The sequence below is a fragment of the Sebastes fasciatus genome, chromosome 16 (genome assembly GCF_043250625.1).
Source record: "Sebastes fasciatus isolate fSebFas1 chromosome 16, fSebFas1.pri, whole genome shotgun sequence".
NCBI lineage: Eukaryota > Metazoa > Chordata > Actinopteri > Perciformes > Sebastidae > Sebastes > Sebastes fasciatus.
Window position 1 is genome coordinate 1375233 of NC_133810.1, and position 14562 is coordinate 1389794.

General features: G+C 37.5%; 1 protein-coding gene across 2 annotated transcripts in view; it reads left to right on the plus strand.

Annotated features, from left to right (window-relative positions):
• Positions 1–13609, plus strand: part of LOC141752341 (uncharacterized) — a 40108-nt gene extending 26499 nt beyond the window's left edge. The window contains exons 7-16 of one of the 2 annotated variants that reach the window (XM_074610202.1): positions 931–1014; positions 2945–3242; positions 3477–3539; positions 3645–3673; positions 6671–6754; positions 8685–8982; positions 9217–9279; positions 9385–9413; positions 10224–10307; positions 13157–13609. In XM_074610202.1, the coding sequence (XP_074466303.1) occupies positions 931–1014; positions 2945–3242; positions 3477–3539; positions 3645–3673; positions 6671–6754; positions 8685–8982; positions 9217–9279; positions 9385–9413; positions 10224–10307; positions 13157–13408 (1284 nt within the window). In that variant the 3' untranslated portion in view covers positions 13409–13609. Of the gene's footprint in view, positions 1–930; positions 1015–2944; positions 3243–3476; positions 3540–3644; positions 3674–6670; positions 6755–8684; positions 8983–9211; positions 9414–10223; positions 10308–11876; positions 11961–13156 lie in introns of those variants that run through there. The other variant, XR_012590211.1, reaches the window with a different exon arrangement.
• The last annotated feature ends 953 nt before the right edge of the window (positions 13610–14562 follow it).

Here is a 14562-nt window from a genome sequence, read left to right on the forward strand (position 1 = left end):
GAGGTGTCCCGTTTTCTACAACAGGATTTCTGTTAATCCTTTCAAAGTAAAAACCCTCTGTCGACGAACTGTGTTGTCAAGGTCATCATCAATTAATGTTAAAGAAATTAATAATTCAATAAAAACTAAAAAAATGATCTCGATTAGAATAAAATAATTGTAATTGTTAAAAAGATATAACAAAAACAGTCAAATATTAAAGAATATTTTACTTCACTTACCATCTTTCTCAGGAGTTTTCAATAATATCTCATGGTCTCCACGTGTTTTTCCATCAGATTCATCAGGAGAATCCTGTTTGAAAATTCCTTTCACTCCGTTTGGATCAGTTTATTGAGTACACCTTGTTAAAACCAACGCAGTCTAAGACGGACCGTTTCACACCCGGAAGTCTGAACCGAAGCTCGTGTTTTTTTCAACCTGTAAACATTTGATCCGGTTAGTTTTGGTTTCACATTGCAATGATGCTAGCGCAAAGAACTCGTCATGACATACCTACGTCCTGTCGTCAACGCCTATACGTCCTATTGTCAATGTTGATACATCCTGTCGACAACGCCCACGTCCCCACATCAAAATCTATACAACATGTCGTCAACGTTGATACGTAGTCGTATATACGTCGTGTAGTAGTCTCCTACGTCATGTCATATTCGCCTATACATCCTGTCATAGTCGCCTATACGTCCTGTCATAGTCGCCTATACTTCCTGTCATAGTCGCCTATACGTCCTGTCATAGTCGCCTACGTCATGTAGTCATCGCCTACGTCCTGTAGTCATCGCCTACATCCTGAAATCGTCGCCTACGTCTTGTCGTACGTAAATAGCTCAAAATATGTACTCTGTAAGTGTCTTTAAAACATTACCTCTCTATAAAATTACTTGGAGGAATTCTTCTTATAGTGTTTTTTTCTTGTGGTTTGTTCAGATGCTTCCTTTCGGAGCTGTGAAGCCTCAACAGACAGTGACGCAGGAATCATCCATGCAACCAACTGGATCCATGGAAACCAAGGTAGCTGCAGTGACTTCTCTGTGTTTGTTTATTTATCATCTAGTCATAACTGAGAATAGTAAAGGACTCATCACACTCCCCTGAGGTGTTTCGTTTTCTACAACAGGATTTCTGTTAATCCTTTCAAAGTAAAAACCCTCTGTTGACGAACTGTGTTGTCAAGGTTATCATCAATTAATGTTAAAGAAATTAACAATTTGATAAAAACAAAAAAATTCTCAATTACAATAAAATAATTGTAATTGTTAAAAGATATAACGGAAACAGGCAAATATTAAAGAATATTTTACTTCATTTACCATGTTTTTCAGGAGTTTTCAATAATATCTCATGGTCTCCATGTGTTTTTCCATCAGATTCATCAGGAGAATCCTGTTTGAAAATTCCTTTCACTCTGTTTAGATCAGTTTATTGAGTAAACCTCGTTAAAACCAACGCAGTCTAAGACGGGCCGTTTCACACCTGGAAGTCTGAACCGAAGCCTGCGTTTTTGTCAACTTGTAAAAATTTGATCCGGTTAGTTTTGGTTTCACATTGCAATGATGCTAGCGCAAAAAACTCTTCATGACATACCTACTTCCTGTTGTCAACGTTGATACAAACCATAAAACAAAGTATAAACTAAGCAAACCATTAAGCAAACTATAAACTAAGCAAACCACACAACACAACAAAGCAAACCACAAAAAAAAAATCTATAAATGAAACAAACCATAAAACAAACTATAAACTAAGCACACCACAAAACAAACTATAAACTAAGCAAACCACAAAACAAACTATAAACTAAGCACACCATAAAACAAACTATAAACTAAGCAAACCATGAAACAAACTATAAACTAAGCAAACCATGAAACAAACTATAAACTAAGCAAACCATAAAACAAAACTAAGAAAACCACAAAACAAACTATAAAGTAAGCAAACCATAGAACAAATTATAAACTAACCAAAACATGAAAAAACTATGAAGTAAGCAAACCATAAAGCAAACCATAAACTAAGCAAACAATAAAACAAAACTAAGCACACCTCAAAACAAACTATAAACTAAGCAAACCGTAGAACAAACTATAAACTAAGCAAACCATAGAACAAACTATAAACTAAGCAAACCATAGAACAAATTAGAAACTAAGCAAACCATAAAACAAACTATAAACTAAGCAAACCATAGAACAAACTATAAACTAAGCAAACTACAAAATACTGCTAAGCAAACCATAAAACAAACTATAAACTAAGCAAACCATAAAACAAACTATAAATTAAGCAAACTATAAAACAAACTATAAACTAAACAAACCATAAAACAAGCTATAAACTAAGCAAACCATAAAACAAACTGTAATAGAAACAGAGAGAGGGATGGTGGAAATGAAGTGCCGCAGAGCAAAGACGAGAGCAAAGAATGGCCTCCAGAAAATGTTTAAACAATTATATTATAATTATAACAAGAATTTCTTTCTAAACACAAATGTGGTGTTTTAAACAGGGAAACTGTGATTCCTAATCAACAGACTGTTCATGAAATGACAAAAGTTAAATTAAATATGTTTTATCTGATATCTGAATATCTTGCAAACCTACTCAAAATTCAACCTGTGCTCTATTACTGCCATCTAGTGGGCACTTTGGCGAACACAACACATTAAATGAAGAGCCTGTCAATAATATTGGAGAATTGTTTTCTATACTTATATTAGATATATTATATTAGATATGGTGTATTGAGAAAATGAAATCAGTAATGATGTTGAGTGGTTATCAGAACTATATTTATATCCACAGAAGTTCTTTTTGAGGCGTAAATATTAATAAATGATATATTTTACCTGGTCAGTGTGATGTTTGAGTGTTTCCTCTGTTTCTGCTTTTAATTTGCAAACGTTTTTTGTTCGTCCTCTCGTCTCTCGGTGTGTAACAGATGACGTTGATGATGTTAGAGGCGGAGTGGAAAGCAGCCCTGGTCTCCATCCTGAAGGAGCTCACCGAGCAACAATTCAGTAAGTTGCTGTTCAAACTGGACACAATCCCTCAAGCTGTGAAGTTTGACAAGACCAGACAAGATATCCCTCATATAATCGTCCAGTACTATGGGACAGAGGAGTCCATCTCTGTCATAGATAAAGAAATGAAGCTGCTACCGAGGAACGACGCTGCAGTCCAGCAGCTGCTGCTCCCCTTTGTGGAGAAACTGAAGAAAAAAAAGCAAAAAAAAAAAAGTGAGTTCATACGATTAAAGCTGTGAATGGATTTAGTTTATTTCCCCCCGTTGTTTGATTCTTTAACATGAAATCACAGTGAATGTAACTGGGATGTTTGACACTTTATGTCAAAGTAAAAACTTTTACAAAATGATCAAAACAAATATGAAACACACAAATACATAACTGATGGTCGGCCACACAGAAGCCAACTCCGTGGTTTTCTTTCACTTTTTAAAATGTGTTTTTCAGAAAAAAAGAGCAAAGTTACAACTGAGTCAGGACCAGTGGCCAAGAAGCCCAAAGCTGCAGCTGGTATGTCAACACACACTGAGAATACTCTGACTGTGGTCGTGTAGAGACATTATTGAAGTTTTACCTTAAAAACATCGACAGTGTTGTTTGTTTCTTCTCTTAAAGATACACTGAAGAGCTGCCGACCTGACGAGGTGAGAAAGAAAATGGTTAATAACGAACACTCAACCTAGCTGCTGCTGACAACAGATACATTCAAGCTCATATTTATTTTATCAATTATATAAAATATGTGTTATTTTTATACTATTTTATCCTATACGTCCTGTCGTCAACACCTACGTGCTGTCGCCGTTACTTTGTAGATTCGGATTAATAATACAAAACATAATCAATGAATCATGAGCTAATACTTTTGTACTTTAACTTTTGAATGTACATTTACTTGTCCATCCATCCATCTTCAACCGCTTATCCGGGGTCGGGTAGCGGGGGCAACAGCTCCAGCAGGGGACCCCAAACTTCCCTTTCCCGGGCCACATTAACCATTCCCAGGCCAGTGTGGAGATATAATCTCTCCACCTAGTCCAGGGGGCATTCTCACTAGATGCCCGAACCACCTCAACTGGCTCCTTTCGACGCAAAGAAGCAGTGGCTCTACTCCGAGTCCCTCACGGATGACTGTGCTTCTCACCCCATCTCTAAGGGAGACGCCGCCAGCCACCCTCCTGAGGAAACCCATTTCGGCTGCTTGTAGCCGCGATCTAGTTCTTTCGGTTATGACATTTACTTGTAACATTGTTAAAATTATTTCAGTATTTCTTCCACCACTAAAGCCTCAAAATATTCATGTTAGAGTCTTTATCTGCATGTGCGTATATCTGTATATAAATACGTAAATAGATCAAAATATGTACTCTGTAAGTGTCTTTAAAACATTACCTCTCAATAAAATTACTTGGAGGAATTCTTCTAATAGTGTTTTTATCTTGTGGTTTGTTCAGATGCTTCCTTTCGGAGCTGTGAAGCCTCAACAGACAATGACACAGGAATCATTCATGCAACCAACTGGATCCATGGAAACTAAGGTAGCTGCAGTGACGTCTCTGTGTTTGTTTATTTATCATCTAGTCATAACTGAGAATAGTAAAGGACTCATCACACTCCCCTGAGGTGTCCCGTTTTCTACAACAAAATTTCTTTTAATCCTTTCAAAGTAAAAACCCTCTGTCGACGAACTGTGTTGTCAAGGTCATCAATTAATGTTAAAGAAATTAATAATTCAATAAAAACTAAAAAAAATGATCTCGATTAGAATAAAATAATTGTAATTGTTAAAAAGATATAATAAAAACAGTCAAATATTAAAGAATATTTTACTTCACTTACCATCTTCTTCAGTTTTCAGTAATATCTCATGGTCTCCACGTGTTTTTCCATCAGATTCATCAGGAAAATCCTGTTTGAAAATTTCTTTCACTCCGTTTGGATCAGTTTATTGAGTACACCTTGTTAAAACCAACGCAGTCTAAGACGGACCGTTTCACACCCGGAAGTCTGAACCGAAGCTCGTGTTTTTTTCAACCTGTAAACATTTGATCCGGTTAGTTTTGGTTTCACATTGCAATGATGCTAGCGCAAAGAACTCGTCATGACATACCTACGTCCTGTCATCAATGCCTATACGTCCTATTGTCAATGTTGATACATCCTGTCGACAACGCCCACGTCCCCCCATCAACACCTATACAACATGTCGTCAACGTTGATACGTAGTCGTATATACGTCGTGTAGTAGTCTCCTACGTCATGTCATAGTCGCCTATACGTCCTGTCATAGTCGCCTATACGTCCTGTCATAGTCGCCTATACGTCCTGTAATAGTCGCCTATACGTCCTGTCATAGTCGCCTACGTCATGTAGTCATCGCCTACGTCCTGTAGTCATCGCCTACGTCCTGAAGTCGTCGCCTACGTCTTGTCGTACGTATATAGCTCAAAATATGTACTCTGTAAGTGTCTTTAAAACATTACCTCTCTATAAAATTACTTGGAGGAATTCTTCTTATAGTGTTTTTTTCTTGTGGTTTGTTCAGATGCTTCCTTTCGGAGCTGTGAAGCCTCAACAGACAATGACACAGGAATCATTCATGCAACCAACTGGATCCATGGAAACCAAGGTAGCTGCAGTAAAGTCTCTGTGTTTGTTTATTTATCATCTAGTCATAACTGAGAATAGTAAAGGACTCATCACACTCCCCTGAGGTGTCCCGTTTTCTACAACAGGATTTCTGTTAATCCTTTCAAAGTAAAAACCCTCTGTCGACGAACTGTGTTGTCAAGGTCATCATCAATTAATGTTAAAGAAATTAATAATTCAATAAAAACTAAAAAAATGATCTCGATTAGAATAAAATAATTGTAATTGTTAAAAAGATATAATAAAAACAGTCAAATATTAAAGAATATTTTACTTCACTTACCATCTTTTTCAGGAGTTTTCAATAATATCTCCTGGTCTCCACATGTTTTTCCATCAGATTCATCAGGAGAATCCTGTTTGAAAATTCCTTTCACTCCGTTTGGATCAGTTTATTGAGTACACCTTGTTAAAACCAACGCAGTCTAAGACGGACCGTTTCACACCCGGAAGTCTGAACCGAAGCTCGTGTTTTTTTCAACCTGTAAACATTTGATCCGGTTAGTTTTGGTTTCACATTGCAATGATGCTAGCGCAAAGAACTCGTCATGACATACCTACGTCCTGTCGTCAACGCCTATACGTCCTATTGTCAATGTTGATACATCCTGTCGACAACGCCCACGTCCCCACATCAACATCTATACAACATGTCGTCAACGTTGATACGTAGTCGTATATACGTCGTGTAGTAGTCTCCTACGTCATGTCATATTCGCCTATACATCCTGTCATAGTCGCCTATACGTCCTGTCATAGTCGCCTATACTTCCTGTCATAGTCGCCTATACGTCCTGTCATAGTCGCCTACGTCATGTAGTCATCGCCTACGTCCTGTAGTCATCGCCTACATCCTGAAGTCGTCGCCTACGTCTTGTCGTACGTAAATAGCTCAAAATATGTACTCTGTAAGTGTCTTTAAAACATTACCTCTCTATAAAATTACTTGGAGGAATTCTTCTTATAGTGTTTTTTTCTTGTGGTTTGTTCAGATGCTTCCTTTCGGAGCTGTGAAGCCTCAACAGACAGTGACGCAGGAATCATCCATGCAACCAACTGGATCCATGGAAACCAAGGTAGCTGCAGTGACTTCTCTGTGTTTGTTTATTTATCATCTAGTCATAACTGAGAATAGTAAAGGACTCATCACACTCCCCTGAGGTGTTTCGTTTTCTACAACAGGATTTCTGTTAATCCTTTCAAAGTAAAAACCCTCTGTTGACGAACTGTGTTGTCAAGGTTATCATCAATTAATGTTAAAGAAATTAACAATTTGATAAAAACAAAAAAATTCTCAATTACAATAAAATAATTGTAATTGTTAAAAGATATAACGGAAACAGGCAAATATTAAAGAATATTTTACTTCATTTACCATGTTTTTCAGGAGTTTTCAATAATATCTCATGGTCTCCATGTGTTTTTCCATCAGATTCATCAGGAGAATCCTGTTTGAAAATTCCTTTCACTCTGTTTAGATCAGTTTATTGAGTAAACCTCGCTAAAACCAACGCAGTCTAAGACGGGCCGTTTCACACCTGGAAGTCTGAACCGAAGCCTGCGTTTTTGTCAACTTGTAAAAATTTGATCCGGTTAGTTTTGGTTTCACATTGCAATGATGCTAGCGCAAAAAACTCTTCATGACATACCTACTTCCTGTTGTCAACGTTGATACAAACCATAAAACAAAGTATAAACTAAGCAAACCATTAAGCAAACTATAAACTAAGCAAACCACACAACACAACAAAGCAAACCACAAAAAAAAATCTATAAATGAAACAAACCATAAAACAAACTATAAACTAAGCACACCACAAAACAAACTATAAACTAAGCAAACCACAAAACAAACTATAAACTAAGCACACCATAAAACAAACTATAAACTAAGCAAACCATGAAACAAACTATAAACTAAGCAAACCATGAAACAAACTATAAACTAAGCAAACCATAAAACAAAACTAAGAAAACCACAAAACAAACTATAAAGTAAGCAAACCATAGAACAAATTATAAACTAACCAAAACATGAAAAAACTATGAAGTAAGCAAACCATAAAGCAAACCATAAACTAAGCAAACAATAAAACAAAACTAAGCACACCTCAAAACAAACTATAAACTAAGCAAACCGTAGAACAAACTATAAACTAAGCAAACCATAGAACAAACTATAAACTAAGCAAACCATAGAACAAATTAGAAACTAAGCAAACCATAAAACAAACTATAAACTAAGCAAACCATAGAACAAACTATAAACTAAGCAAACTACAAAATACTGCTAAGCAAACCATAAAACAAACTATAAACTAAGCAAACCATAAAACAAACTATAAATTAAGCAAACTATAAAACAAACTATAAACTAAACAAACCATAAAACAAGCTATAAACTAAGCAAACCATAAAACAAACTGTAATAGAAACAGAGAGAGGGATGGTGGAAATGAAGTGCCGCAGAGCAAAGACGAGAGCAAAGAATGGCCTCCAGAAAATGTTTAAACAATTATATTATAATTATAATAAGAATTTCTTTCTAAACACAAATGTGGTGTTTTAAACAGGGAAACTGTGATTCCTAATCAACAGACTGTTCATGAAAAGACAAAAGTTAAATTAAATTTTTTTTTATCTGATATCTGAATATCTTGCAAACCTACTCAAAATTCAACCTGTGCTCTATTACTGCCATCTAGTGGGCACTTTGGCGAACACAACACATTAAATGAAGAGCCTGTCAATAATATTGGAGAATTGTTTTCTATATTTATATTAGATATATTATATTAGATATGGTGTATTGAGAAAATGAAATCAGTAATGATGTTGAGTGGTTATCAGAACTATATTTATACCCACAGAAGTTCTTTTTGAGGCGTAAATATTAATAAATGATATATTTTACCTGGTCAGTGTGATGTTTGAGTGTTTCCTCTGTTTCTGCTTTTAATTTGCAAACGTTTTTTGTTCGTCCTCTCGTCTCTCGGTGTGTAACAGATGACGTTGATGATGTTAGAGGCGGAGTGGAAAGCAGCCCTGGTCTCCATCCTGAAGGAGCTCACCGAGCAACAATTCAGTAAGTTGCTGTTCAAACTGGACACAATCCCTCAAGCTGTGAAGTTTGACAAGACCAGACAAGATATCCCTCATATAATCGTCCAGTACTATGGGACAGAGGAGTCCATCTCTGTCATAGATAAAGAAATGAAGCTGCTACCGAGGAACGACGCTGCAGTCCAGCAGCTGCTGCTCCCCTTTGTGGAGAAACTGAAGAAAAAAAAGCAAAAAAAAAAAAGTGAGTTCATACGATTAAAGCTGTGAATGGATTTAGTTTATTTCCCCCCGTTGTTTGATTCTTTAACATGAAATCACAGTGAATGTAACTGGGCTGTTTGACACTTTATGTCAAAGTAAAAACTTTTACAAAATGATCAAAACAAATATGAAACACACAAATACATAACTGATGGTCGGCCACACAGAAGCCAACTCCGTGGTTTTCTTTCACTTTTTAAAATGTGTTTTTCAGAAAAAAAGAGCAAAGTTACAACTGAGTCAGGACCAGTGGCCAAGAAGCCCAAAGCTGCAGCTGGTATGTCAACACACACTGAGAATACTCTGACTGTGGTCGTGTAGAGACATTATTGAAGTTTTACCTTAAAAACATCGACAGTGTTGTTTGTTTCTTCTCTTAAAGATACACTGAAGAGCTGCCGACCTGACGAGGTGAGAAAGAAAATGGTTAATAACGAACACTCAACCTAGCTGCTGCTGACAACAGATACATTCAAGCTCATATTTATTTTATCAATTATATAAAATATGTGTTATTTTTATACTATTTTATCCTATACGTCCTGTCGTCAACACCTACGTGCTGTCGCCGTTACTTTGTAGATTCGGATTAATAATACAAAACATAATCAATGAATCATGAGCTAATACTTTTGTACTTTAACTTTTGAATGTACATTTACTTGTCCATCCATCCATCTTCAACCGCTTATCCGGGGTCGGGTAGCGGGGGCAACAGCTCCAGCAGGGGACCCCAAACTTCCCTTTCCCGGGCCACATTAACCATTCCCAGGCCAGTGTGGAGATATAATCTCTCCACCTAGTCCAGGGGGCATTCTCACTAGATGCCCGAACCACCTCAACTGGCTCCTTTCGACGCAAAGAAGCAGTGGCTCTACTCCGAGTCCCTCACGGATGACTGTGCTTCTCACCCCATCTCTAAGGGAGACGCCGCCAGCCACCCTCCTGAGGAAACCCATTTCGGCTGCTTGTAGCCGCGATCTAGTTCTTTCGGTTATGACATTTACTTGTAACATTGTTAAAATTATTTCAGTATTTCTTCCACCACTAAAGCCTCAAAATATTCATGTTAGAGTCTTTATCTGCATGTGCGTATATCTGTATATAAATACGTAAATAGTTCAAAATATGTACTCTGTAAGTGTCTTTAAAACATTACCTCTCAATAAAATTACTTGGAGGAATTCTTCTAATATTGTTTTTATCTTGTGGTTTGTTCAGATGCTTCCTTTCGGAGCTGTGAAGCCTCAACAGACAATGACACAGGAATCATTCATGCAACCAACTGGATCCATGGAAACCAAGGTAGCTGCAGTGACGTCTCTGTGTTTGTTTATTTATCATCTAGTCATAACTGAGAATAGTAAAGGACTCATCACACTCCCCTGAGGTGTCCCGTTTTCTACAACAAAATTTCTTTTAATCCTTTCAAAGTAAAAACCCTCTGTCGACGAACTGTGTTGTCAAGGTCATCAATTAATGTTAAAGAAATTAATAATTCAATAAAAACTAAAAAAAATGATCTCGATTAGAATAAAATAATTGTAATTGTTAAAAAGATATAATAAAAACAGTCAAATATTAAAGAATATTTTACTTCACTTACCATCTTCTTCAGTTTTCAGTAATATCTCATGGTCTCCACGTGTTTTTCCATCAGATTCATCAGGAAAATCCTGTTTGAAAATTCCTTTGACTCCGTTTAGATCAGTTTATTGAGTACACCTCGCTAAAACAAACGCAGTGTAAGACGGGCCGTTTCACACCCGGAAGTCTGAACCGAAGTTCGCGTTTTTGTCAACTTGTAAACATTTGATCCTATTGTCAATGTTGATACATCCTGTCGACAATGCCCACGTCCCCCTATCAACACCTATTCGTCCTGTTGCCAAAGCCTACATCCTGTCATCAACACCTATACGTCCTGTTGTCAATGTTGATACATCCTGTTGACAACGCCCACATTCCCCCATCAATACATATACGTCCTGTTGCCAACGCCTACATCCTGTCATCAACAGCTTTACATCCTGTTGTCAATATTGATACATCCCGTCGACAACGCCCACGTCCTATCATCAACACCTATACGTCCTGTCGCAAACGCCTACTTCCTGTCATCAACACCTATACAACCTGTCGTCAACGTTGATACGTCCCATCGCCAATGCCTATACGTCAATGTCGTCAATGCCTGTACGTCCTGTCGTCAACGCTTATACGTCTTGTCAATGCCTACGTCCTGCTGTCATGGCCTACGTCCTGTTGCCAACGCCTATACGTCCTGTCGTAGTCGCCTACGTCATGTAGTTGTCGCCTACATGCTGTAGTCGTTGCCTATGTCCTGTCGTAGTCGCCTATACATCCTGTCGTTGTTGCCTATACGTCCTGTCGTAGTCGCCTATGTCCTGTAGTCGTTGCCTATGTCCTGTCGTAGTCGCCTATACGTCCTGTCGTAGTCGCCTATGTCCTGTAGTCGTTGCCTATGTCCTGTCGTAGTCGCCTATGTCCTGTAGTTGTCGCCTACGTCCTGTAGTCGTTTCCTAAGTCCTGTCGTCAACGCATATAGACCTTGTCATGGCCTACGTCCTGTCGTAGTCGCCTAAACGTCCTGTCGTAGTCGTCTATACGTCCTGCCGTCAAAGCCTCCATCACAGACCTTGTAACATTGTTAAAAAGATTTCAGTATTTCTTCCACCACTCTCACCTCAAAATATTCATGTTAGAGTCTTTATCTGCATGTGCGTATATCTGTATATAAATACGAAAATAGCTCAAAATATTTACTCTGTAAGTGTCTTTAAAACATTATCTCTCAATAAAATTACTTGGAGGAATTCTTCTGATTTTGTTTTTATCTTGTGGTTTGTTCAGATGGTTCCTGTCGGAGCTGTGAAGCCTCAACAGACAGTGACGCAGGAATCATTCATGCAAGCAACTGGATCCATGGAAACTAAGGTAGATGCAGTGACATCTCTGTGTTTGTTTATTTATCATCAAGTCATAGCTGAGAATAGTAAAGGACTCATCACACTCCCCTGAGGTGTCCCGTTTTCTACAACAGGATTTCTGTTAATCCTTTCAAAGTAAAAACCCTCTGTTGACGAATTGTGTTGTCAAGGTCATCATCAATTAATGTTAAAGAAATTAACAATTCAATAAAAACAAAAAAAATTATCTCAGTTAGAATAGAATAATTGTAATTGTTAAAAGGATATAACAAAAACAGTCAAATATTAAAGAATATTTTACTTCACTTACCATCTTTTTCAGGAGTTGTCTATAATATCTCCTGGTCTCCACATGTTTTTCCATCAGATTCATCAGGAGAATCCTGTTTGAAAATTCCTTTCACTCCGTTCAGATCAGTTCATTGAGTTCAACTTGTTAAAACTAACGCAGTCTAAGACGGGCCGTTTCACACCGGAAGTCTGAACAGAAGCTTGCGTTTTGTCAACTTGTAAACATTTGATCCGGTTAGTTTTGGTTTCACATTGCAATGATGCTAGCGCAAAGAACTCGTCATGACAGACCTACGTCCTGTCGTCAACGCCTATACGTCCTATTGTCAATGTTGATACATCCTGTCGACAACGCCCACGTCCCCACATCAACACCTATACGTCCTGTCGCCAACGCCAACATCCTGTCATCAACACTTATCCGTCCTGTCGCCAACGCCTACATCCTTTCGCCAACGTCTATACAACCTGTCGTCAACGTTGATACATCCTGTCGCCAATGCCCATACGTCCTGTTGTCAACACCTACGTCCTGTCGCCAACGCCTGCATCCTGTCATCAACACCTATACGTCCTGTTGCCAACGCTCACGTCCTGTCATCAACACCTATACAACCTGTAGTCAACGTCGATACATCCTGTCGCCAACACCCATATGTCCTGTCGTCAACAGCTACGTCCTGTCATCATATAAAACCATGGCTATAAACAAACATAATAAAACTGTTAGACACTGTCTCGTCTCTGCTCAGTTTATAAGCTGTTAAATATAGTGTGGTTTGCAAACAGAAATAAAGTGTCCTTTAATGCAGACACTCAACTATTTGACTACTTTATCAGAGTGGTTATTGTACTGAACCTTTCCTTCTTGTCCCAAACCTTCATTATGAATGTGGATCTGTGTTTATTCAGGTTCAGAGTGCTGCTGTCCAGACTGGGAGGATTACATTAATCAGGATCAAAAGATCCAATAAATTCTACACTCACCTGGTGGTAGAGTTCAACGACCGGCTGCAGACTGTTTTTGTGACAACTCGACTTCTGGCAAACGCATTTGGCTACATAGCGAATGATGATTTTATGGAGAGATTCTCTTATGAAATACCGCTCACAGCAGAAGCAAAAATACAAGGAAATAAAATTATAGAGATCAAAAACAGGTAAAAATGTTCTACAGATATTTGTAGATCAGGGTGATGTTGGTTTGTGTTTTCTGTGTCAGGTGGGATACTCCCAGTGCTCCACCAGTGGGTGGTTCACTTCCAGGTCATGGTAAGACAGTCTGTCCTCTCCTTTTTCTTTTTCTACTTGTTCTTAATATACTGTAAGAGCAGTCAACCCACTCCAACTGTTGAGGCCTTTTTAATCGAAGCTTGTGCTTCAACTGAGTTGGTAATTACAGAAGAGTTGCAGATATATTTCCACCAAGCTGTCCAGTTCAGTTTGTTACACATTAGAACGTTACTTTTGTGTTTGCATTAGCAAAATGTTGGGACCCGCCATCAAGATGGTGGCAAGTGACCACATGAACTCAAACTTGTTTGTAGGCCATGCAAACATCTTGAGACAAGTAGCCAGCCATCTTAGATTGATATTGTGTTTTAAACCTTTATTATCTTGTAAATAAATGTTTGTGGATTATACATGCTGGTCTGTTTAATGTTGTACAAGAGTGAATAATGTCAACCGCTGCTGTGTCAAGAACTCCAAAATCCTTCAACCTCTACTATCTATTGATATAGTGATTTTTGGTTCTAGTTATTAATTTAATTATTAATCAATGTCCATTGTTTAGTATACTTAATGAGACTTATCTATGAGACTACATACATGTGCTATCATTTTCTCTTTGTTTCAGAGTGGTGCCCCGAGGATGATTTAATATACATTAAATCATATTATTCAATATAATTAATAATTATTTTGATAATTATTTACTTTTGATAGCCATTTTAATGTCTTTTTGATCTTATATACCAATATAATTTGTTGTCCTATTATTAATATATATTGATAATCTATTAATATCAATTTTATTGATAATTATCTTTAATATTTTCTTATAACTAGACCAGCTCTTATCTGCATCCCCAACATTATGGTGCCCCGTGTGAGGCATAGTATTATTGTTGGTAAATTGTTCATAATTTTGCAATATTAATTTCAGCAACATTTTTGGTTAAACCGAAAATTTTGATTCCACTTCTAAACAAACCAAAAGTGTTTACATTCTACACCAACTAGTCTTCCACAAGAGTAGACGTCTAGCTGTACTTTTGAACAAGTACATTGTGGTTAAAATTTTAATTTGAGAGATT